Source organism: Chanodichthys erythropterus, chromosome 21 (genome assembly GCF_024489055.1).
Source record: "Chanodichthys erythropterus isolate Z2021 chromosome 21, ASM2448905v1, whole genome shotgun sequence".
In the NCBI taxonomy this organism is placed as follows: domain Eukaryota; kingdom Metazoa; phylum Chordata; class Actinopteri; order Cypriniformes; family Xenocyprididae; genus Chanodichthys; species Chanodichthys erythropterus.
Window position 1 is genome coordinate 7800869 of NC_090241.1, and position 27503 is coordinate 7828371.

A 27503-nucleotide genomic window follows, 5' to 3' on the forward strand; every position below is an offset into this window, starting at 1 on the left:
TAATTATGCTATTATAATTAATTTCAAAGAAAGGAAAAATGTTAACCTATTTATCTGTAGTACCTCAATGTGTCCATAGATGGCGCATAGATACAAGCTTAAATGCAACTTTCACAACAGCATCACCTATTGGCAACTCACACACAAACATAGACGATACACGCAGAGAGAGAGAGAGAGAGAGAGAGAGAGAGAATTTACTCAGTGGCTGCAGTCACGCTCATTTCTCCGGAGCTCTGGCTGAGGATGCTGCCGTCTCTCCTCCTCCGTCTCCATGAGGATGGTGAAGCGCCCAGAGGCAGACGGAGGCGAGCGCATCGGGCCGCCTGAAACCACCCGCATCTCCCCGGCTATCCTATACCGTCACTTTTATAAACTTACAAGAACTATGAATTGGAGTCGAAGCTGAATAATCTGGGCGGACTTGTTCTGTATGCCGCCCTTCCTTCTACTCGTCAGCTGCATCAGCTGTTGCTTTGGGGAAAAGTCGAGGCGACTCCCACTATAAGGGCATCGGATACGGGCATCACTTCACGATGCGTCCTCTGTCTCCCTGACTCCTCCTTACACAGCGGATGCTGCCTGCCTCATTAATATTTGATCAGCACCTGGTACCACAGCAGCAGCTCACCTCTTCTGATGGAGAAAGCGCAATCTCTGCAAGCACAGCCTGGGTCGAAGGCGTCAGAAAGTCCAGCAGAAGACATCTCCAATCTCACGGATGAAGAGCTCCTGCAATGGAGCAAAGAGGAGCTGGTGCAGCGACTCCGAAGGTCTGAAGCCGATAAAATGAGCGTCATTCTGGATCACAGTAATCTGATTCGGGAGGTGAACCGCAGCCTCCAGCTGCATCTGAACGAGATCCGGGAGCTGAAGGTGAGCAGATGAGATCATGGGTGTCTGGAGTACACCTGCGCTCTCTGAGGATGCGCCAGAAACACTTAGGTGCACATCATTCTTCCTGTAGGAATAACGCCTTGAATATTTTCTTATTATGCACAACTTCTGATTAAAACAACTTTACAAAAACACTGATATAAGCTAAGCAATAAACAACTTCTTAGCTTCTTATCCAGACATGAAGCCATTTTTGTTATTTGAACCATACCACTTGTGTAAATGTGAGCATTTCCCAAATTGTAACCATGAATGATGCATAAAATAAATCAAGACTGTACCCTTTAAAGAAATAGATTATCAAAAAAATATATGATTAAGATGTCTTTTCAAACCAGTGCTGTTATTATTCTGTGAAGCACAAAATGGGAATTGTAAAGGATTTATTCAACTTTATTCCATACAATGACAATTCCTATATGTCAAGCTCCATAAAAATAGTCCATACTACTCTTGCACTATATAAGCCTTTTGAAGCCATATAATATCTTAGTTGTCATTCGCTACAAATATTTTGAAGCTCTAAAATCTTAGTTCAAGTTCAATCATCAGAGTTGATGCATCGCTCCAAGTTTGATGCAAAAATGCCATTGCTTCTTATGTGTGTCTGGTGAACTATTGCTTTAATTGAACTCGGGCAGATGTGGCACCTAAGAAGATCATACCTTTAGTTTCGCTCCAACCAGCTCCACCTGCCTGGAAGTTTCTAGTATGCCTAGTTAGACCTTGATTAGCTGGTTCAGGTGTGTTTAATTAGGGTTGGAGCTAAACTCTGCAGGACAGTGGCCCTCCAGGACTGAGTTTGGACACTCCTGTTTTAGACTGTTCTATCTTAGATGAAGGATGAATCTTCTTCCAAACTAGTGTTTCTCAACTCCAGTCCTCGGGACCCACTGCTCTGCACATTTTGTATGTATCCCTTATTTAACACACCTGATTTAGATCATCAGCTCATTAGGAGAGTCTGCATGAACTGAATTGAGTGTGTCAGATAAGAGAGACATACAAAATGTGCAGAGCAGTGGGTCCCGAGGACTGGAGTTGAGAACCACTGTTCCAAACTTTAGTCTCATAATGAATAATTAATTCAGAGAAATTATATCATATAGTTTGTGTGGCCTCAAAATGACCATATCTTTTATTCTAAGTATTTAAAATCAAAACAAACTCTTTGTAAACACAATTTTTTTGTGTTCCCTATAATGCTGAAGGAGGTAAACCAAAAGCTGCAGGACGACAATCGGGAACTGCGAGACCTGTGCTGTTTCCTGGACGATGACCGGCAGAAGGGCAAGCGAGTCTCGCGTGAGTGGCAGCGTCTGGGTCGCTTCAGTGCCAGCGTCATGCGTAAGGAGGTGGCACTGTACCTTCAGAAGCTGACAGAACTAGAGCGCAAGCAGGAGGAGGTGATTCGGGAGAACCTGGAGCTTAGGGAAATTTGTCTGCTGATAGACGAAGAAAAAGTTGGCGGCGGAGGGGAAGGAGTCCAAGGTGGGGCGGGTTCAATTGGATGTCGCAATTCTATTGACAGCCAGAGTGGGCTTCTGGTGCCTGGCTTGATGCGGGACGTGGGGGACGGAAGCAGCACTTCTAGCGCAGGAAGTGCCGACAGCTCTGAGCATCCACACCATAAGCAGCCACAGCCACCATCTAGTGGAGTAACTGGGAATAAAAGCCCGGATCTCCAGAAGTCTCGCCCTGGGAAGAGAGGGGAAGGAGATCGCGGGGAGATCTCCAGCCCTGACCCTCCTGTCCGGCACAGAAGCACCAGCCTGGAGTATCCCTTCGTTCTGCCCCAGCCCTGCCGACCTCGCTGTGGCTCCATATCTGTGCCTGACCATCGGCTGATTAGAGGGCTAAGTCCAGAAAAGTATGGCCGATCTCTGGGCCACCGGAGTCCGGAGACGCATCCGAAGCTCCATTTGGCTCCAGGGCAGCCCATGAATCCCGAGCTCTACATCCAGAGGCACAGGGGCAGCTTAGGAAGTGGGCCTGGGAGTCCAGAGTCTAGACACATGCTGCTAGGAATGTCAGAGCTCCACCATGACAAAAGCAAGCTGGGAGGAAGTAGTCCTGAGATGCTGAGGCACCAGTACAGCATGAGCCCTGAGCATGGGAAGTTTGGCAGCCCTGGTAGAGAGACGTCACCACGTAGACTGGCAGGAGACGAGCTGTCGCCACACCATCGGAGCCTTTACAATGGTGTGAATGGTGGGTCTGACTTGCAAAATGACACATATATGAAAACATTGAAGGTGTGCTGTTATGCCTGAGATATATTTCTTCTTTTCTATCTTTATCCTATTTTCACCCAGCTTAGTATTAGCCAATAAGCCAAATATGATATGTTCTGATAAATGGCATAATGAGAAACATAGAATATTAAGAGAATATTAAGATTATGCTGCCTTCATGTGCTATTGGATATGTCCTACTTCTCATTTCTGAAGTTGTTATTACGAGTTCATCACGTTCAAGTGCTTTATTGTCGAAAAGAATGGGATTCGTGGAGAATGGCAGGTTGATTCTTGCCTATTTCTTGGGAAAATCTTATTAAAGCCAAAATGTAGAAGCTTTTTAGTCAATATCCAATGGATTTTAAAGGGTTAGTTCACCCAAAAATGAAAATTCTGTCATTAATTACTCACCCTCATGTCGTTCCAAATCCGTAAGACCTTCATTCATCTTCAGAACACAAATTAATATATTTTTGATGAAATCCGTGAGCTTTCTGGCCTCCAATAGACTCCAATGTTATTACCACTTTCAAGACCCAGAAAGGTAGTAAAGACATCATTAAAATAGACTATTGGTTCAACCTGTTAGAGAATACTTTTTGTGTGCAAAAAAACAAAAAAATAAAGACTTTATTAAATTTTTTCACTTCCATGTCAGTCTCTTATACGCTGTTCACATAATAAACACAGTGCAGCGCTTCTACGTCAGAGTGCCGGCTCATTATTAGCCAGCTCCTGCATCAGCATAACACGTATGCGTCGTGGTGCTCACGTGAACAGCGTTGGCCAATAGTCGTCTTTCTGACGTAGAACCTGGAATCTGCAACATAAACAGCATTAAAGAGAAGAAATTGTTGAATAAAGCATTAATTTTGTCTTGTTTTTGGGTGAAAAAAGTTATTCTCGTCGCTTCATAACATTAAGGTTGAGATTCCCAATCATAAATAGGACTTGAGAGGCCATTCATGATTGATTTCTGACAAGGAAACTCATATTTATGATAATTCTGATGACACGAAGGCAGCATAAGACACATAAAATCAACAGAACGCTTTTTTTGTCACCTGTTGCTGTTGTTGAGGTCTTTGCAGTTTCCTCCAGACTAGCATGCCACCCACAGTCAGATTGCCACAGACTCTGCCAAAGTTACCCATGATTGGCTCATCCACCTTGAAACAGAGTTAATTATTTCTCCAGAGACACCAGACCTATGCCTGGTATCACTGAGAATCAAACCAAAGCAAGTGGACACGATGTGTTAGACTCCCTCATTCAAACAGTGGTCTATTTTGCCTCATTTATGACTCAAATTTCAGTGCAAAGTTACAAACACATAGCCCTATAATACAAAAATGTACTATTGAATGATATTAGCATGGTAATTTCTATGGTTTATGTCCTAAAAGCATAATTAGCATTAGCATTAGCAATAAAAAAAAACATCAAAGATCTTGCTAATGCTATGGTGCTCTTTTATAACTAACACAAACACCTCAGCACACACAGAAAAATAAAATAGCCTATTAAAATGCTAAAAAAAAAAGCCAAAATGATCAATTAAACATGGTGTCTGAAATCGCATACTGTCCAAGTAGATACTGCATTTGACTTTGCGACTGTTGCAAAAGTATGTTCTATATAGTACAAATGTGATTAGTATGAAGAAATTATGTACTAAATCCACCATGTTGGCTTTGTCATGTAACCAACCATTTTCATGACCATTCACAAGTACGTAGTGGTCATTTCACCCAGTTTTTCTGAATACTGTGTATTCAGACATACTATGCCATACTGTTTTTCATGTACTATATAAGGTAGTAGGCATATTCAGATGCAGCTCATGTTACTCATGTCATTAAGATCTTATGAGATGAAAGGTGTACTGACTGTACAAAATCCCACATGATTTTAAATACACACACACACATACACAAACACATACTTAGTTTATAAGAAATGGTGAAAATCAAAGGCACTAGGCAGCTATGTGCATATCCCACAGCTGCAGATAACGATTTCTACAGGAGAACATGCTGAGTAGCCTATAGTTCACGCCGCCCATAAAACACTCACCTCAAGGTGAAAGATGTGACTCACTTTGCATTCATTAGCTTCAAGAAATGCCCCCTTAAGATGAAATAAGAGCCATGAAAGATCAGATAGTCCTGATTTAAATAACTCAAAATGCCAAAGAACTTCTTTGGCTGACTCTTGACGGTGTTCAGTTAGCTCTTTACAGATGAGATTTATTTGTTACGTTTAAGATGGAACCTCCCTGGTGGCAAAATAGCATTCTCTCATTTGACAAGGTCAAAATGAAATCAATAATAGTCGTTGAAAGATATTAGCTTTACAAATTGCAAAGACCCTCAAGAATGACTTTCAGCTAAGCACTAACAATAAAAGGTAATTGCTAACAAGATGACTGTTGTTGTCAGATGCTGTGGTTTCAGCACTGTCTGTAGACATTTGTCACAGTCACAGCCGGTTCTGGTGTTGGTCCCAAAGGGAAAACCATTGTTCACCGAACCCATACACATCCAGATCATCAGTAACTTCACATGGACAACCCCAGTGCTTCTATGGTGTTGAGTGTGTGTAAAGTATAGGGTTTCAAGGGATATTTCAAAAAATGAAACTTTACTCACCTTCGTGTCATTTCAAACCTTCTGTAAACATGGAGAAAAAAAAGCCAAATGTGTTTTTTGCACATAAAGTAAAAATCAATGGGGTCCAATGTGGTTTGGACCATAATATTCTACAAAATATTTCACAAATGAAAGAAATGCATACAGGTTTGGAATGGCACGAGGATGAGTAATAGAATTTAAATTTTGAATCAAACAATCCCTTTTAAGTCAATCAGTTTACTTTAGCATCTATGTTTATTGCCTAGATAACAATTATACTGTTCTGACATCTGTATTTTGTTGAAGTGCCCTGTCAGTGACCGCTTTTATAGAGAATCTATCAGCATTGTCAGCATTTACTGTTGCAGTCACGGTTCTCAGGCAGCCAATGTTATTTATTTATTTTTCCACTCAACAGCAGTAGCTGTAGTGAATATAATCTAAACTTTTGAGTTATATCATGGTCACAGTTTAGGATTATATCACAGTTCGTGAGATTTGGTTGTCTATTTGTAGACTGGCATGATGGAAATGGTTACCGCATTGTGTAGCTATTGAAAAAACATTCAAATGGAGTTAGCAGTCACTACAACTCATAAATGTAGTATTTGTTGTGGGAATTAAACTTGTGCGTAGATGTAGGGATGTAGTGATGTTGAAGCTCTGGATAATCCTGTAAGAGGTTTTCAGAGAATTATCATTTTTCTGCTTTCTTTCTTAGCATGTGGCTCTTATTCAAAAAGCCAAATCACATGATTATAAACATCACAGTGCTTTAGTCGACAAAGTTCAGATAAATGAGCATCTAAATAACAGCGTCACAATACAATCCCGCTGCGTTTTTCGCTGAAATCCTGCATGAAAACAAGCACCTCTTGACCTCCTCAAAACTAATCTTAATACCATCGTGCTGCTAGATTTTTTCTTGTTAAGATGCTGGGAGGTTTTATTTTGACTTTGACTTTGCATGGGAATCACGTTGTACAGTAGCTAATGCTTTCAGCTCATGCCGGAAATTTGGTTTCTGGTGTTGGATTTCACATGAAAGCTGTTTTCATAGAGGCATAACAGTATGTGGCTACACTGAGCTGACAATGTCTGTCAATATCCAGCTTTATGCTGAAGAAAACGTCTTGAAAAGTATGTCCACGTCACTAAGCTCTAAAATGAGGACATTGTTGTGTAGGCAGAGAAAAATAGGTGCTCTATTCTCTGTTTCACTATCTGTCTCTTGGTTCAGATATGTATTTTTTTTATTTTTTGCTGACCCCGCACTGTGAGCAGATGGAGGGACCAAAGTGGGTTTTTTTTAACAGTGTAAGGTTAAATGACCAGTTCACCCAAAAATGAAAATTCTGTCATCATTTACTCACCAACATGTCATACCAAACCCATATGTCCTGTTTCCTCTGTGGAACATAAAAGAAGACATTTTTAGTAATGCATTGGTCAATCTATTTTTCAATCCATCCACTTACAATGAATATAAAGACTGGAGCTTTCAAACTTCTAATGGACATTAAAGCGCCATAAAAATAGCATAAAAGTAGTCCATATGACTCATGAACTACATTCCAGTTCTTCTAAATAGACAGAAGGTTGAATTTCACTGATAATCTTACCCTTCATTGAGTCAGTAAACTTATGTATGGAAGAGGATTAGGGTCAAGCAATAATAAAAAAATAAAACCATCTCGAGATTAAAGTTGTTAAATTACGAGAAAAAACATGTTAAATTTCAAGAAAAAAGTCGAGATAAAATGTTGAAAATAAACTCATTAAATTTCAAGAAAAAAAGTTGAGATAAAATGTTGAGAATAAACGTTAAATTACGATAAAAAACATGTTAAATTTCAAGAAAAAAGTCAAGATAAAATGTTGAGAATAAACTCGTTAAATTACGAGAAAAAACTCGTTAAATTTCAAGAAAAAAGTCGAGATAAAATGTTGAGAATAAAGTCATTAAATTACGAGAAAAAAGTAATTAAATTACGAGAACAAATTCGTTAAATTATGAGAACAAATTTGTTAAATTATGATAAAAATGTTGTTAAATTTCGAAAAAAAAGTCGAGATAAAATGTTGAGAATAAAGTCATTAAATTATGAGAACAAATTCGTATTTTAACAAATTTGTTCTCTTAATTTAACTACTTTTTTCTCAAAATTTAATGACTTTATTCTCAACATTTTATCTCGACTTTTTTCTAGAAATTTAACAAATTTGTTCTCGTAATTTAACAATTTTTTGTCATAATTTAACAAATTTGTTCTCATAATTTAACAAATTTGTTCTCATAATTTAATGACTTTTTTCTCGTAATTTAATGACTTTATTCTCAACATTTTATCTTGACTTTTTTCTTGAAATTTAACGAGTTTTTTCTCGTAATTTAACGAGTTTATTCTCAACATTTTATCTCAACTTTTTTCTTGAAATTTAACATGTTTTTTCTCGTAATTTAACGTTTATTCTCAACATTTTATCTCAACTTTTTTTCTCATAATTTAACGAGTTTATTCTCAACATTTTATCTCGACTTTTTTCTCGAAATTTAAAGAGTTTTTTTCTCGTAATTTAACAACTTTAATCTCGAGATGGTTTTATTTTTTTATTATTGCTTGGCCCTAATCCTTCAGTACTTATGAACCAAATCAGTTACACTCTTAGAAATAAAGGTTCCAAAATTTTTTTTTTCACAACCATAGAAGAACCGTTTTGGGTTACAAAGAACCTTTCAGTGAACAATTCTTAAAAGAACCATTTTTGTCTTTGTGTGAAGAACATTTCAATAATATAAAGAACCTTTTTTCCACTATAAAGAACCTTTTGTGGAATGGAAAGTTTCCATGGATGTTAAAGCATCTTCATAAAATTATAAATGCAAATAAAGGACCTTCATTTTTAAGAGTGTAAAGACTGATTTTATGAACAAAATTAACTCATTCAACAAAAAGATGAATTTGTTCTTGAATCGGACATCGCTGCTTCTCTCATGTGCCCTGTTTACACCTGGTAAGATACGTTTTGGTTGATCAGATCCGCCCATAATGACCTAATGCATAAATATTATGGGAAGCGCGCTAGCCAGACGGGATTTAAACTTTGTTGGCTGAAGACCCAAGTTTGGTTTGAAGATGAAAAATGCTCCAAGCCCAATGTTCTCTCACCATTCCTGATTTCTAACACACACTCGCAGCGTTCGGCGTGATCTTGCGGGTGTCAGAGCAGAAACGAAAGCTGGTGCTCTCTGTGTGTTTTTCCATCATCTCCAGGGACTATCATATGTAAATTGCACGAGCTTATTTTATCCATTAGATTGAAGGATCTGATAAAAACCCATACATTTACCCACCCATAGACACTCTCTCAAAAATTTAGGACAGAAGTGGTTGAAAGTGGATAAAAGAAATGGATTAAAATGTCTCCCTCGTCCACTTGTGATCCGATCGACCAAAACACATCTTAATATCAGGTGTAAACAGGGCCCTAAACTCAATACCATCATCATGTATTTTATGTTAAATCACATTAAACATGCTGGTCTAAGCTTCTCTTCTTAAAAATTCAGTGAAACTTTTTAAACTCTTGAGCATGTGAGATTTATTTCTCAACTTCTTTCACTTCAGTTTAAACAATGGCAAATCTGAGACCTTCCTAATACCACAGATAAGGGTGAGGCTTTTAAAGAGGAGACAAAGCAGCCATTACACAACTCCTGAAAAAAGCCATTTCCTAATACAGAAGTTAGACTTCTTCAGACTCAAACTCTTCAGTCCCCAGGGAAGCCTATGGTTTAGGCAGACCTGTATCTCAATTGCTGTATGTGTGTGGGTGTGTGTGAGCATGAACGCTGTGTTGTGTGTGCTCCTCCGTGACCTTGGGAGATACCCCCCTCTGACTCCAGCTCTAAATTTAGCCCTGAAGCTGACAGTTTCTCAGTGTTTACCTCCACACATACAGTAGGCAAATACCTTTCCCCTACTTCCACTAACACACAGTCTAACAGGTGTCCTGATGAATCATTGTTTTTTTAAATTTTATTTTATTTAAAACAAAAACTTGTATACTGAAGCCTACATCTTTTTTTTTTTTTTTATTTTATTTTATTTTATTTTGTTTTGTTTTGTTTTGTTTTATTTTTTTAATTTTATTCTATAAAGCTTAGTAAAGTTTACACTCTTTAACAAATTACTGTATATATATATATATATATATATATATATATAATGTGTGTGTGTGTGTGCATTTTACTTCATTTTATTTTTTATTTGATTTTAGTAAAATATAAAGATAAAGAAATGTGTAGTGTAGCATACATTTTAGTTTTTGTTATTTTATTTTAATAAAAGTTTAGTAAATTTTACAATCTTTAACAAATTAAAGACAAAATAATAAAAAATAAAATAAAATGCATATATACAGGGGATTTTTAAAGAGTGTTAAAGAATGTTAACTTTACTAAACTGTATTAAACTTCACTAAAATTTAATTAAAATTTAATTAAATAAAATAACTAAAATGTAGGCTTCAAGAATTTTGTTAGTGTAAATTGTACTAAAATAAAATAAAAAAATAAATAATAAAAAAATAATGCATCTGTACAGTAATTTGGTAAAGAGTGTAAACTTTACTAAACTTTTATTAAAATAAAATCTAAAATGCAGCCTTCAGTATACAAGATTTATGTTTGTTTTTTGTTTTTTTTACTAAAATGAAATGCTGTGGAGGAATAGGCTTACATTTACACAGTGGCATGGTTTGAGCAGATGAACTGAACAAAAACAGGATGGCAAATGAGAAAATGTCCTATAATTCTTGCCCTGTGTGCCATATTTGAGTATTTGTATTCCCTGAGAAAGAATATTACAGTGAGCTCTTAGTCACGGGCCCCCTAATGGATTTTAATGGAGGGCTCAGCTTAGTGTGTTGAGTCATTACTTTGTGTGAGGACTGTGCATTTCTCAGAAAAAAAAGAAAGAAAATAAACCCCTTTGTAATTGCTGACATAACTGTTTTCTAACAGGTTTCCCGATAAGTGCACCTATATCATGATATTGTAGTGAGAATGTAAAACATTTGACCAGTTTAAATGGTCTTTTTTAAAAAGCTTGATAAGATTTTCATGTGTTTTGGCATTAGCACATTGTACTTTTGATTTTGTGTTTATTGCTAATAGTAAGCCATGTGTGGGATTAAGAAAACAAACTGTGCACTACAATGGAGCCAGGAGCAGGGTGAAGCAGGCTGAGCTGAGCATGACTCTGCCTGAAGGGATATGGGTTAACACTGTCATGAGAAGCACGAATGTGCAGTGAGCTTAATTAGGCGATGACCTTCAGTTAGAATGCTCTGTGAGGGGCATTGTGGGTATTCTTTGGATGATACAGTATGACAGCATATAAAGGCGTTATTTTAGTGTGTTTAAAGGTGCTGTACGCTGTTCTCTTAACTTGAACTGTATGCAGTCAGCAAACCTGAACATACAAAATGCCAGAGAACATTTCTGATTAGCTATTTTTCTGCATTTTTTGATGCTTACAGACAGTGTTGGGGGTAATGCATTACAAGTAACTTGATTTACGTAATCAGATTACTTTTCAAGTAACTAGTAATGTAACGCATTACTTTTTCAATCTACAACAAATTATCTAAGTTATTTTTTCAAATAAGTAACGCAAGTTACTTTTTCACATTTATTGAGTCACAGCTCTCCCGTCCCCATGTTGAGAGAAATAAAGTGCAGAGGTGTTGTGTGCGCCGTGTGAACATGATGGCTATAGTAGTTCTAGACTAAATATGAACATGCATTTACTCATCTCACTTGCACGAAAACATTCAGTATTCCTTAAAATGAATAAAAACAGTGAAATGCAATCTCTGAATTTTATGCAAACTTGTAATAGTTAACTATATTAAATTACATTAATATACTTTATGTGTTTAATCTCACTTTTTTAACCAATGTCTTTGCTGCTGACCTTCAATGATCCAATTCAACCATAATAAGCAAAAGTTACTTTAGATTAGATTTAGAAATAGCCCTGCGTTCCATTCGGAAGGGCTCATCCCTATGCCCTAATCCTTTCAAAGGGTTTACCCTCCAGAGTGAGAGCTCAAAAATCTTCTTTTTAAATGCACTTCTGCATGAACTTAACGAGACAATCATGGAGGTGCCTTCGTCACACATTTTGTACGCTGGTTGACCCCCCAAAAACATGCTCTGAACGATGAGTAGATTGTTTAACGTTATTTTATTTAATTATTTAGGCTATTTTTGGTTTATCGCACCATATTGTATATTGTGTCTATTTTAAACATTTGAATGGACTGATAAAAGGAGCTGTGAAGTATTTTTGTTGAAGTACAATGTCGTTTTGATCACAATAATGTACCAAATCTAACTATAAATATTACAGTAGTATAGAAAAATACTACACATACATTTATTGGTAAAATCTAACTCCGAGCCTCCTGTGCCCATTCTCTGACGCCAAACAACTTCCCTGTGCAAAGGATCATGGGGGCCCGAAGTGTCCATCAGTTGTACCCTTTGAAATCCTTCATTCCGAAGGGCCCTTTGAAGTGGCCAGTTTTGCGCACTTCGGTTTGGAACGACCCTTCAATATGGTGGCCATAATTGTTTTCACTCCAAATTGCCCTTCAGAGGGCGAAATATCCCATTTGGAACGCACCGTAAGAGTGTTGAACTTCCTTCTCCTGAATCCTATTCTTCTTTAATCCAGAATGGAAGCACAGCTGAAAGGTTTGTTTGAGCTGCGCCCTCTACTGTACAGGTGTAAATATGCATTTCCTTTAGCATGAGGCTTATTCATTTGACATTTGGTGTGAAAGGGCCTTAACATTTGCTAAAAATAGAACTTTTTGTTGTTATTAAAAAAACAAACAATCAAGCCCAGCCCAAGAGAAAAAAGTAATGCAAAAGTAATGTAACGCATTACTTTTCATAAAAAGTAACTAAGTAATACAATTAGTTACTTTTTAGGGAGTAACACAATATTGTAATACATTACTTTTAAAAGTAACTTTCCCCAACAGAGTCTAAGACCCAGAGTCTAAGACTTTGTTCAGTCTTGCAGCAAAAAATCTGTTATTCTTCAGACTGCATGCTTTTTGTTCAATCTATTGCTAAAGTCTCACAAATTGATGAATGCGCATTTGCATCGTTACTATCACAGCGAATGTGGACATGCTAGCAAAAGTGACTTAAAAAAATCAGATCTGGCCACATATAACTTTATATAACAGTTTTTAGTCTACAAAATTAGATTAAAGACAAAAAATAAAAATCATGTTTCCTCTGCAGTGTTAACAAAGCCCAAGGCTGTCAGAGAGGTGATTATTTCAATAATATCTTTTAGGTAGTAAGACACTTTATGCATGGAATTAAAAATATTTGGGGCGGGGATAAGCTGTATTTTTTTTATAGTACAAAATCTACAACTAGCAGGGCAGATGTGTGAAAATGACAAACTGACAACATAAAAGACAACATCTGTGTTTTTATAGGCAAGAATTTATGAAACTACTTGGAATTACAAATATGATGCAGGCAGATGTCTTTGTGTGACAGTTGTGATCATGGACTTCTTTTAAGGAAAGAAATGTGAACATTTACATAACGTTGATGTTTAAAGACTTATGCATCTGTTTAGAACTATTTAATTATTCATTCCAAACAATTCAAAGGAGAGCAAGTAGATTCTAGATAGATAAGTAGATAAGAGAATTTTGTGGCCTCCTCCCCCTGTCAGAGCTTAAGCGTTCCCATGATCTCTGAAAATATAGGACATTCTCCTGTAATCCCTGTTTTACGATGATGGAAAAATGTGTAAGTCTATCTGCATTTGTGATAGCTGTGTGTGTGTGTTTGTTTGCATGTGTGTGTGTGTCTGTTATAGAGACAGGAGAAAAAGTAAGAGATATTCATCTTGAAACAAGTTTTGAACTTACACAAATATGAAATCACACATCTTGACCTTCACACCGCCTCTATCTGGATATACTGTATCTGACAGATCTGAGTCGCCCCACATGTCATAAATATCTGGCCATGAGCTCTCAGGGCAAATTGAATGATATAATCTACCAGCCAAGAAGCACAGTGACATTATAAAAGCCTACACAATGCAATTTCAATATTCAAGCTCAAGAGCTAAGCGCATACTTGGGCCATTATTATAATGTAAAGCCTAGTATAATGAATGTTAATGTTAATGGTATGATACAACAAGAGATTTGGATCTCCGGCCATGTTTCAAATAACTGATAAGTATTCAATACTTTTAACCCTATAAAGCCTAAACTGTATCATATTAGTTGCTATACTGTTACAAAGATCTCATTTGGTGCTTTTCCACTGCATGGTACAGCTCAACTCACTTAAAGGTGCCCTAGAACCAGTTTTTACAAGATGTAATATAAGTCTAAGGTGTCTTCTGTGAAGTTTCAGCTCAAAATACCCCATAGATTTTTTTTAATTAATTTTTTTGACTGCCTATTTTGAGCCATAATTATATATGCACAGATTCAGCGTGCGGCCCCTTTAAATCTCGCGCTCCCCCGCCCCCTAGCAAGAAACACAACACAGTAAGAAACGATGGTAACTTTAACCACATTTAACAGTACATTAGCAACATGCTAACGAAACATTTAGAAAGACAATTTACAAATATCACTAAAAAATATCATGCATCATGGATCATGTCAGTTATTATTGCTCCATCTGCCATTTTTCACTGTTGTTCTTGCTGGCTTACCTAGTCTGATGATTCAGCTGTGCAGATCCAGACGTTTTGCACTTGTCTAATGCCTTGAACATGGGCTGGCATATGCAAATATTGGGGGCGTACATATTAATGATCCCGACTGTTATGTAACAGTCGGTGTTATGTTGAGATTCACCTGTTTTTCGGAGGTCTTTTAAACAAATGAGATTTATATAAGAAGGAGGAAACAATGGAGTTTGAGACTCACTGTATGTCATTTCCATGTACTGAACTCTTGTTATTCAACTATGCCGAGGTAAATTCAATTTTTCATTCAATGGCACCTTTAAATAGTACCTCCTCAGTTGAGGTTCCAAGCGAGATGTACCGATACTAAAATGTGACATGTAAACATTGGATATGCTACACAAGACACCAAACCCATTAGCAGCAACAGCCACAGCAGTATCATTTGTTCGCATGACTTTTTAAATGACTTGCTTGAAAAAAAAACTTGAAAAAAGAAATGGCTGAATCATGGTCAGTAGACTAGGTACAGACATTCCTTTTGTTGGTAGCCAAGGAGCGGCGGAACTATAACTATCAGTTTATAATCCCATCCACTTTAAAGCGGTACTAACTGCAGTGGAAAAGTAAACCAAGCCAAAGTGAGCCGAGCCGTACCATGCAGTGGGAAAGCACCAATTGATTCACATTACAAGTTATTCTAATTTATTATACAAGATCCACTTTTACATGGTGTTTAGACATAAATGTGTGTTAGCAGTGTGTGAACACAACCACCCTACAATGAAAAAAATTCCCACCCCCTTTAAAAAATAAAATAAAAATCCCCATTAAACCAAATCATGTCTCATTAGACATGCCGTTGTGATTCTCTGAGCAGTGTGACATCACACAGCTCAGGCCCCGCCCACGGCCGTTGACTGACAGTCCTGCATTACCATAGTTTCCGCCCTCAGTGATTCGTATGCTGTCCACCAATCTATCCACGCTCGAGCAGCTTTACCGACAACATTTCGTAAGCAATCCTGGTGTTCTGTTGTTGTATAAACATAGGAGTCTTCATTTTCTACCAACATCTGAGCCACTGAGGACAGAATGGATTAATTTCTGAAGGTAATGTGCCCCAAATTATACCTAAATTCCTTTATGTCTGCGGAAAGCATTTCACTCCAGACTGCTTTTTTGAATTAGGGTCAATGCAGAGGGACAATACAAAACACATGTTTTGCTATTAACTTGTTACTCAAGGGTGGATCAGTATAAACTGTTCGTGATCCAGCTTATTGTCACGGTGCACACAAGAACAAGATGTTAAGATCGAGTTGCAGCATTTATTGGGCAATCCGCAGTCGTACATCCAAAACAGGCAGAGGTCAAAATCCAGATAATCAGTTCACAAAACAAAAAGCCAGCGATACAAAATGTGCAAGACAATACAACAAACCACAACCAAGGACAGAAACAACGGAGTATAAAAAGTCAGACACTAATGATGAAACACAAAACAGCTGGGTGCAATGACAATGAGATAATGAGTCCAGGGAAGTGTCTTATGGGTAATGTAGTAGACAGGTGACAAGTCCTTGTTGGAGTGCCCTCTGGTGGCTAAACTTGGCACTCCAACTCATGATCGTGACAGTACCCCCCCTCAAAGGAGCGGCTACCAGACGCTCCACCAGACAAAACAAAAACACCAAAACTCAGGAGGGAGGTGGACAGGAGGAGGATCAGGGGGAGGGATGGTGGGCCAGATCCAGAGTGCCCAACTGATAGCCAGGGCGGTGCTGGAGGAACTGACCATGCTGGTTCCAGCGGGTCTGGAATCCTGGCTGATTGCCAGGGTGGTGCCGGAGGAACTGACCAGGCTGGTTCCAACGGTTCAGACGGCCTGGGCAGTGGCGGCAGGGCAGAAAGCCTGGGCGGCGGCGGCAGGGCAGAAGGCTTGGATGATGGCGGCAGGACAGAAGATCTGGGCGGTGGCGGCAGGACAGAAGGCTTGGACGGCGGCAGGGCAGTAGGCTTGGACGACGGCGACAGGGCTGGCCAAGGGTGCTTCGTGGCCATATCAGGGAGAGCGGACAGCTCGGTGACGGCCTCCGTGGCCGTATCAGGGAGAGCGGACAGCTCGGTGACGGCCTCCGTGGCCGTATCAGGAAGAGCGGACAGCTCTGGGACCGCCATGGGCTCAGGCTGGGACTGCTCTGGGACGGCAGCGGGCTCAGGCTGGAACTGCTCTGGGACGGCAGCGGGCTCAGGCTGGAACTGCTCTGGGACGGCAGCGGGCTCAGGCTGGAACTGCTCTGGGACGGCAGCGGGCTCAGGCTGGAACTGCTCTGGGACGGCAGCGGGCTCAGGCTGGAACTGCTCTGGGACGGCAGCGGGCTCAGGCTGGAACTGCTCTGGGACGGCAGCGGGCTCAGGCTGGAACTGCTCTGGGACGGCAGCGGGCTCAGGCTGGAACTGCTCTGGGACGGCAGCGGGCTCAGGCTGGAACTGCTCTGGGACGGCAGCGGGCTCGGGCTGCTCCGGGACGGCAGCGTGTTCAGGCTGGGGCTGCTCTGAGAGCATCCTCCAGGCACGCAAGACCGCCAAAACATAGAACGTGAGGACAGCCCTCTTGGCCATCACCGGACTGATAGGGAGAGCATGCTGTGCTGGAGCGGACTCACTGACAGGAGCGGACTCTGGAGTGGACTCACTGGCTGGAGCGGGCTCACTGGCTGGAGCGGGCTCACTGGCTGGAGCGGGCTCTGGAGTGAACTCACTGGCTGGAGCGGGCTCTGGAGTGAACTCACTGGCTAGAGCGGGCTCACTGGCTGGAGCGGGCTCACTGGCTGGAGCGGGCTCACTGGCTGGAGCGGGCTCACTGGCTGGAGCGGGCTCACTGGCTGGAGCGGGCTCACTGGCTGGAGCGGGCTCACTGGCTGGAGCGGGCTATGTGCATCCTCCAGGCACGCAAGACCGCCAAAACATAAAAAGTGAAGACAGTCCTCTTGGCCATCATAGGACTGACAGGGAGAACATGCGGGACTGGAGTGGACTCACTGGCTAGAGCGGGCTCTGGAGTGGACTCACTGGCTGGCGGAGGATTCCGGAAGCTCATGCTGCTGGATCTTGCAGTGGTGGTTTGTTCTGTCACGGTGCACACAAGAACAAGATGTTAAGATCCAGTTGCAGCATTTATTGGGCAATCCGCAGTCGTACATCCAAAACAGGCAGGGGTCAAAATCCAGATAATCAGTCCACAAAACAAAAAGCCAGCGATACAAAATGTGCAAGACAATACAACAAACCACAACCAAGGACAGAAACAACTGAGTATAAAAAGACAGACACTAATGATGAAACACAAAACAGCTGGGTGCAATGACAATGAGATAATGAGTCCAGGGAAGTGTCTTATGGGTAATGTAGTAGACAGGTGACAAAAGTCCTTGTTAGAGTGCCCTCTGGTGGCTAAACTTGGCACTCCAACTCATGATCGTGACACTTATAGTCTCTGGATTCGGAGCAATACTGGTTACGGCAGCAATGAAAGGGAGAGCACACACTTCATTACAGTTTATCAGAGTTGTTTTATGGATATAAAGCTTACCGGTTTATTAAGCACCCCAATCAAAAAAAAAAAAGAAAAAAGAATAAGGTCTGTATATTTGTTTACTGTTAGCTGTAATGAGTGTTTTTGTATAATTCGATTGCTGTGAATGTAAACGCAAGGGAGCGAGAGTTAATGACTTTACCATGCACTTCTTGTTTTATTCAGCTCTTATGGTGATTTTCTGGAGTGAAAATGGGCTCTACATCTTTTGTGTGATGTACAATAAACTTCATAAAACTCATCAGTAAAGTTTTGGCCATCATTCGGAAGGGGTCCGCTACAACAGGCTTGTACTAGTGGATAAAAACAAGATGAAAATAATTTATAACTGTAATTAAACTAAACTATACCTGTTCTATCTCCACACAGCATATATTCTCTGGCTCTGTAGGCATCGTTGTCGGACTCCGGTTCGAACTGAACACCGCTGTCGACAGTTTCGTACATTTTCAGTGCTTGAGATTGTCCTGTTTGTTTGTTGCATGAGTTCTTGAAGCTCCGCCCTCTTCTTGAAAGTGGGCCGGAAGCAGCAGCTCATTTGCATTTAAAGGGACACACACAAAAACTGCTTGTTTTTGCTCACACAAAACTGGCTATTTTAACATGCTATAAATTATAATTATAATTATCTGTGGGGTATTTTGAGCTTCACAAACACACCAAATTGCATATTTTTGCTAAGTTTGAAGGTGTTTTTACCTCCTCGAGTGTAAGCACCATATTCTCCTATATCATAAGCTGCTTTCCACCATCAGGCTGAACAGTTCTAAGAATGGCAAGGAATGGTTCCAGTTAGCAGGAAGGTAGAGACTGAGGGTTGTCTGTAAGAAATAAGAGGCTCCCAACATAAATTGTTGCCCTCTCAGCGCCTGAGCAGTTATTTTCTCTTTTTAAGGTTTAGTTGCACACTGGAGACCACAGGCAAACTCTCGTTTATCTGCTTTACTGAGCCCGGCAACAACATTTTCTCCTGCATGTCTGCCCAGACTAAACTAAACCCTGTAAACCTGTCTGCTTTTCCCATATGCCACCCCATCAAGCACACACACAAACACACACACACAAGAGCAGACATAGTGACAGTCCTTTGGGCTGAGAAACCTCACACTGTGGAGTGTGTAATCTGCCAGAGTAAGAACATTCAGTAAGATAGTATACACAATGTCATGTCTACATTCTCAGACTGCTTTATGAGAAAAATCCTACATGCAACATATATGAGCGCACCTTTCATTGGCAGGTTAATCTGAGGTTATCCAGCTTTCCTGCACTCTGACTGTTCAAAGTCATTCGATATTCATTCAGATAGAGTGATGGCACATCCATTCTGTCTGAGCTTGCCTCCATTAAGCCGGCATCAATAGCGCTCTATGTTTCATTCACCGCTTCTGTTTTTTCATCTCGTTATCATATTTGCTTCAGGCGTGCACTCGCAGTCAGCCATTAAAGATTCATGCCAGTCTGTGGACTTCTAAGAAACACTCTAGGAGGTTTTAGCAGTTATCCTGGCCGGATCACCCACCAACATTCACAACGTGAAAGCAGATAAAGCATAAAACAGAACAGGAACACCTAGGAACACAAACTAAATCTGATGTCCAGGAGAGAGATAGGGCCTCTGCTTTGATCAGATAACAAGAACGACAAAGAGGTTTAGAAATCTGCTCCACAAATGCTCAAAGGTTGAGCAAGGATAAGCATCCAATCAATATTTAGTGATAAAACAAACCAAAAAGCAAGGATTCCCAGTATCATACAATCAAGACTGAGATTTCCATCCATTTAAGCACAAGATCAAATCATGCTGGATAACAAAAAAGTTACATAAAAGCAACACTGCGAATGATGTAACTGGACTGAAAATGGTGGTACAACTTAAAACTATTCAACAGATTGGTGATGAAGGTAAAATCAATATATTTTCAATGTACTGCCAAAAATTAGATATTTATTTTTTTCATGGTAACATTGTGGCCTCTACAGAAGTATATACTGTATCATTGATTAACAGTCTCTAAGCTTCTGGTCTGTCTTGCAAGGTTCACCTGTATCATTAAAAATAAAGAAAATTGGCTTTGTACTTCCAGACCCAACTGCTGTGCAATAACATTCACAAAATTCTTTTTTATCTTCACAGCTTTGATATCAGCAGGATGTTGCAGCAACAACTGCAGGAACGTGAAGCTCTGGGACAGGTGAGTTTTGCTTCAGTGTCTTAGGCATTGTTCCAAACCCTAGTGAGCTGCCTACCTAGACAGCATTTTTAGGCATCACTGGTGTGCTCTTGTTTACTCCAAAACAGTAGGCAGCTAAATTATTTTGACCAAGGCAGCATTGTATGTATCCTTTGCTGATGCATCGGAAAAAGCTTAGTGCAGATTTTCAATAAATATGGCAAAAAGTAAATAGTAAATGCTGGGTTAAAAACAACCCAAGTTTAGTTGAAAATGAACAAACCCAGCGGCTGGGTTAAATGTTTGCCCAATGTGCAGTTTTATTTTACCCAACTATTGTTTGAAATGACTATATGGTTGGCTTAAAACAAACCCAAAATAGGTTGGAAATTAAAAATCAGACACATTACTACTAGAGGCAACAATAATAATCAAAAGGTGAACATTTATTGATAAGCAATTTAATAAATGTTTATTGTTTAATTATTATTCATTAAACATATTAATATTAAACATATTAATAAATGTTAATTTCCAACATACTTTTGGTTAATTTTAAGCAAGCAATACAATAATTATTAAACTATAGTTGAGTTAAAGGTGCCATCGAACATTTTTTTACAAGGTGTAATATAAGTCTTAGGTGTCCCCTGAATGCGTCTGTGAAGTTTCAGCTCAAAATACCCCATAGATTTTTTTAAATTATTTTTTTTAACTGCCTATTTTGTGGCATAATTAGAAGTGAGCCAATTTATTATGTGTGGTCTCTTTAAATCTCGTGCTCTCTGCCCACGGAGCTCGCGCTTGCCTTAAACAGTGCATAAACAAAGTTTACACAGCTAATATAACCCTCAAATGGATCTTTACAAAGTGTTTGTCATGCATGCGTCGGATTATGTGAGTATTGTATACTGTTATATTGTTTACATTTGATTCTGAATGAATTTGAGGCTGTGCTCCGTGGCTAACGGCTAATTCTAGACTGTTGGAGAGATTTATAAAGAATGTTGTGTTTGTTGAATTATACAGACTGCAAGTGTTTAAAAATGAAAATAGCGACGGCTCTTGTCTCCGTGAATACTGTAAGAAACGATGGTAACTTTAACCACATTTAACAGTACATTAGCAACATGCTAACGAAACATTTAGAAAGACAATTTACAAATATCACTAAAAATATCATGTTATCATGGATCATGTCAGTTATTATTGCTCCATCTGACATTTTTCGCAATTGTTATTGCTTGCTTACCTAGTCTGATGATTCGGCTGTGCACAGATCCAGACGTTAATACTGCCTGCCCTTGTGTAATGCCTTTCATAATGTTGGGAACGTGGGATGGCATATGCAAATATTGGGGGCGTACATATTAATGATCCCGACTGTTACGTAACAGTCGGTGTTATGTTGAGTTTCGGAGGTCTTTTAAACAAATGAGATTTACATAAGCAGGAGGAAACAATGGAGTTTGAGACTCACTGTATGTCATTTCTACGTACTGAACTCTTGTTATTTAACTATGCCAAGATAAATTCAATTTTTCATTCGAGGGCACCTTTAAATAAAACTACCCAGCAGGTTAGGCAAACATTTAACCCAACCGCTGGGTTAAAACAATCCAATTGCTATAGGTTTATCCATTTTCAACTCAACTTGGGTTGTTTTTAACTAGCATTTTATAGAGTGTGCAATTTATTCAGAATATTAATAGAAAAATGTGCTTTGAAATTAAAAATGAGCTATTCTACCCAATATTTGTGTGTCAAATTGATAGTTTAGAAACATTCTAAAGTCAAACTAGGATTAATAGTGAGCACTAGTCAAGACTTTCACAGTTTATTCGGAATCGGATCAGTGTTATTGTTAACTAAAGCTAAAATCATTTAAAATATTTTTTGTTAATTGAAATAAAGCTGAAATATTCCCACTAAAATTGAAATGAAAACTTGAAAAATATCAAAATATTAATAAATACTACAATACTGAAATAATACTGATTTGCAGCTTATTAAGTATGCCTTAATTAGAAAGGAAGAAACTGACTAACTGATACATAAAATGATCAACCACAAACTAAACTAGTGATGCCACAATAACAGATTGACATTGAAAAACTAATTCACATTGTTCTACAGATCTACAGAAAACACCAGGCTGTAGAGAAAGAGAATCTTTCCAAATTTGATGCTACAAACCTGACAAACTTTGGCAAATCCAGAAACTAGCTCATTACATTAACCAGAAACACAATTTTGTTTCCTGGCTGACTGAGCTGTTCAACCCGACTCCCAGAAGTTGCAAAGCAGTCAAGAGTTCTGTCTGATCTGATTTTGCTTTCCAGTTTTGTGTGCAATATGCACAAAAAGATTGTACCTTCTGAGGCTGAGACGAATGGGTTTGCTGCCTATATAGAGCATTTCAATTTTCATTTCAGGTAGAAAGCTGTTAATGTAGACAGAATACAGTAAGGCAGTTTACTATAGTTAAAACATGCAAGTGTCACCAAGATCCATGCATGTACACTTCCATATGTGTATGAATACAATGGTAGAGGTGACCCTGTCTATCTGTGATCTCGTAAAGCTGCCCAACAGGGGCAGAAAATGGCTTTGTTAATATTTAATAGCTCAAAGGCAGACATTTATCCTTAGGGATTTCTCACCAATCCCATCAAGATTTCACTACGGTCACAGGAATGCTGATTCCAATCCCCCCCCCCACCCCCCCCCCCCCCCCCCCAAACCCATGATTTTCAATTTCTTGATGCTTGTGGTAATTAAGAACATCAACTTCCATGCCATATAGATGATTTCTGTAATCCTCTTGTAAAAACCTGTTATTAAAGAAGAGTTCTGTCATGTTGCAAGTAAAAATGTTGTCATCATTTACTCACCTTCATGTTAAGGCGTCTGTATTGTTTTCATTCCTCTGTAAAACAAAAAATTATGATATAAACTGCTAAGCTCCCAAAAAAATCTTCCCCTTTGAAGTTCTCAAATCTTTTTTAAGCTTGCATTCAGTCAACAAAAGCAAGTTTGAAAACCACTGCACGTGATATTTGTGAAATATGGCAGAGGTGAACAATGGCGTAATGACTTCAGAAGACTTGAAATATAGAGCAAAAGGAGTATACACTACATTTATGGAGCTAGTATGGTGCCTTTATTTCAATAAATCACCATCCATTTTACTTGAATGAATAAATAAAGCTCTCCTGAAGATATCTCTTTTTTTTTTTTTTTTTTTTCACAGAAGAAAGAAAATAATACAGGGTTGGAACAAAACAGAGGTTAGTAAATGATGACACATTTATGGGTGAACTACATGCTCAACAAGCACAGTTTTATGTCCAGTGTTGACATATGCTGAATTCAGAATAGCATACTACTTTTATTTCTTTACATTGTAGAAAAAATGTTAAGTGCTTTTAAAAAGTGCAAAAATGTCCCAATAAAAGTTTAACTTTTAAAGTACATTTTAAATCATTATGTTTTAATAATCTTTTGTCATGCTTTACAGAAGTACACTTATTTTGATGTGTTGAATATTAAGGTGAAGTAGGCTACTTGATTATAATTTTAACTGTAGTGCGGTTATCAATAATATATTTAAAGTAACTATATTTTATAAATTTGCAATGTCATCATTACAATTGTGTAATTAGAAATATATTTAAAAATACATGATACAAGATTCAGTAGAAATGATAATAACAACCGACATGGAAAAACTAAAATTGGCGATTAAAATTGGAGATCTGTGAACCCATGAACCAGTGTCTGATTTTTACCTGATCATGGATCATTTTTATATGTTTGTAGACACACTTGTATAGTATAAAGAGTTGTAGTTAAAAGTATCTTATGTGTCTGATTAATCAAGCTTTCCATAAAACAAACAAAACAAGCCCTAAGATTTAATAAAATAACATATTATAAAGACACTTCAGATTTAATGGTATTAGATGACTTGTTAATTGCATTTAATAGATTACACCTTCAATAAATCATTTCAAATTGGTTTGTAAAAGGTGTTTTTATGCATGTTTGGGCACTGTTCTGACCCACGTTTGGCATTTCAAATGCTTCGAAAGAGTGAATCATTTTGCGAATCAATTGGTTAAATTGATTCAAAATTTCGAAAAGCTTCACTTTTCCCATCACTGCAGCCAACAGTGTGGGAAACAAGAGATCAAATAGGTATATACAGACCAGACTAACCAACAGGAACAAGAGTTATGTCACAAAACAAACCAACATAAGACAGAGCACACAAAGGAAATATATAGGAAAAGAAATTAGGAGGGTAGCGATGGAAAACATTTGTGGCAAATTAACTTATAACAAGATAACAAGGGGATGGGGCAAACACATGAGACAAGAGAGTGCATGGCACATAGAAACAAACATGATGTACTCACAACTAACATGACGAAACAAGGGCACATGGCAAATGAACAACCATAAGCCATGTGCTCAAAAAACACAACACACCAAATTGACAAGAGCACATGGTAAGGGAATCAGTAACCCATGCCATTTTCCCACCCAAATAAGGACTTGGAGCATGAGCATTTGGGTCCCAACACCAGAACTGACAAAGAACTAGACGGACACATGCAGACCTCACTCAGGCACAGGGACACGGATCCTTTCGCCAACCCAAAACATGACAAAGCAAAGAGACAGGATCCTGACAAAGTAGTAGGCCTACTCTCTAATCATATTTCAAAGACAATAGAAGTAATTATAAAATTACAAATTAAAATGTACTTAAAGTCACCATAAAATCAAAACTGACAATCTATCCATGCACATTATAATTATTTTTTAATCAAAATAACTTCCCCTCCCTCTTGCAGCGACATCTCTTCTCTGATGACATGTTGACATGAGGGTGGGACAACCTGTCACTCACCTGTCGAGATCCACCAATAGCAAACCACAGCCATTCAACCAATTCCCGATGGACAAAATCAAGTTCCGCCCTACATTTTTTTTCTTATTTGAGAAGCCATTTCACTCAGATATACGTAAGAATAGGATAGAAAAGACTATCGCAACTTCTGTTTCATGCCATTATGTTTCAAGTTCAATTAGTTGAACTTGAAAGTTCAACGAATTGCATTTAATATAAACTATAATACATTTTCAGTTAATTAAGTTGGCTTGAAAAAGCCAACTTACTGTTATGCTATTTTCTTCTGAGACTAAAATTTCCAACTCTAACTCCTCCTAGAGCTTTAACTCTACATGCTCCAAACTGGGGTCAGATCTTCAAACTGTTCTGACTTAGTATGCTATATCTTTTCTAACTGATCTGACTTACGGTTTTCCTAAAAATGACTGTTAAAGCTCGGAAAAATCCCATTGACTTTCATTGACTGAATGTCCAAATGAGCCAAGACTGTTCAAACTCCAACTGTCAAAATTCAAATTTAAACTACGGAAGCCCATTAGACTCAAAAACTCAATTAGACTCAACTGCCATTCTATGTACTATTTCTAATCCATTGAAACTCATTCAAACTCATAAACTCATCTCTAAACCTATCTATCAGACTAAATCTAGCAAACTAAATCTAGCAACACCCTATCAACCACCCCGAGTACCCTAGCAACCGCATAGCAACACTCTATCAACCACCCCTAGTACCCTAACGGCATAGCAACACCTTAGCGACCACCCCGAGTACCCTAGAAACCGCATAGCAACACCATAGCGACCACCCCAAGTACCCTAGCAACCATATAGCAACACCATAGCGACCACCCCGAGTACCCTAGCAACCGCATAGCCACACCTTAGCAGCCACACAGAGCACCCTAGTACTCTATCAAAATTACTAAACTAAAACTGAAACTTTAAAACTGAAAACTTTTAAAACTGCTTCAAACTTTCTGTACCGGCTTTTTCAAGCCAACTTAAAGTTTGTCTCGACAAACTTTTTTTATCTAGTTCTAAATAACATGCAATTAAGTGTGTGAAGACATTACATTAAGTATATTCTTTTAAAGTATATTTCCGTAATAAGTGCTATTTTAAAAAGTATGCTCAAGTGTACACTGTAAAGCTCAATAAGTTTAGAAAACTGAAAACATTTAAGTAAACAAACTCATTTTTCAAAGTAAGTAGAACTTAAAATATTTGTGACAAGTGGGGTGGGGCCGAGAGCTGTGGAAGCGGAGCAAAGCCAGTGTGGTGCACAGGTGTTTGTCATTACCATTCACGCCACCGGCATCCCTTCGCTTCCACAGTTCTCAGTCTCGCCCAACTAAGACATGCTATTATCAAAGAGACTATCATTATATACTTGCCTGCCTGTATATAATCAAACAACACATAGTTTTGCAGCCCATCCTCAACCTAACCAAGCTCTAATCTTCACCACAAAGTTAACCCTACAAAACTAACGTAACAGAACCCCCTGTAAATCCCAACATAACACAACATTAAACACTAACTTATGTCTTGTGCAAAAACACACAAAATAACACTTAATTTCAACATTTATTTATACAGTCTGACGCAAAGAATGCTGGGAATTAGAAATCTGCTGCAACTCAATTCAGTCATATTAAGTTCAGCTCACTACAATGAAATTTTGAGTTCACACAACTTTTTTCTACAATGAACTTTTATTATTATTTGAGTGAAACAAACTCATTTCATTTTATTAATTTCACTGTTCGATTTTACAGTTTCACAAAGGTGGCCATTAGTATTTTAATGAAAGTCTGAAAATTTTAATTGTGAATTGGCTAAAGGTTTATTATGTAATTTTTTTTAAAGAGTACGCAGATGGCTTTAAACAGACTAAAGACTAAATGCCACAAAACTCCAAATTTGATTCCATGGTCTTCTTTAAAGTCAGCATAAAACGAAAGTTGTGATAGTTATCTTCCATATTGTGATGTATATGCGAGTGAAATGGCTTCATGGGCAAAAAAAAAAATATTAACGGGATGTGTTTTTGTCTAATGGGAATCGATTGGATGGCTGTGGTTTGCTATTGGTGGATCACATGTGAGTGACACACATCATCAGAGAAGAGATGTCATTGCAATAGGGAGTGAAAGTTACTTTGATTAAAGATGAATTTTGATGTCATGATTTTTATTCCTTTAAATTGTAACCGCTTAACGTGAAATTTCTGTCTCCGCAGTTTTGATGGCTCCTCTTGACCACGCCCTTGCTTGGAAGTTTG

General features: G+C 38.6%; 1 protein-coding gene across 1 annotated transcript; it reads left to right on the forward strand.

Annotated features, from left to right (window-relative positions):
• Positions 1 to 287: 287 nt before the first annotated feature.
• ccdc85al (coiled-coil domain containing 85A, like) lies at positions 288 to 27480 on the forward strand. Its single transcript, XM_067373893.1, has 5 exons — positions 288 to 876; positions 2109 to 2803; positions 3002 to 3108; positions 20259 to 20316; positions 27462 to 27480. The coding sequence occupies exons 1-5, from the start codon at positions 640 to 642 to the stop codon at positions 27478 to 27480; spliced, it is 1116 nt and encodes a 371-aa protein (XP_067229994.1). The 5' UTR covers positions 288 to 639.
• The last annotated feature ends 23 nt before the right edge of the window (positions 27481 to 27503 follow it).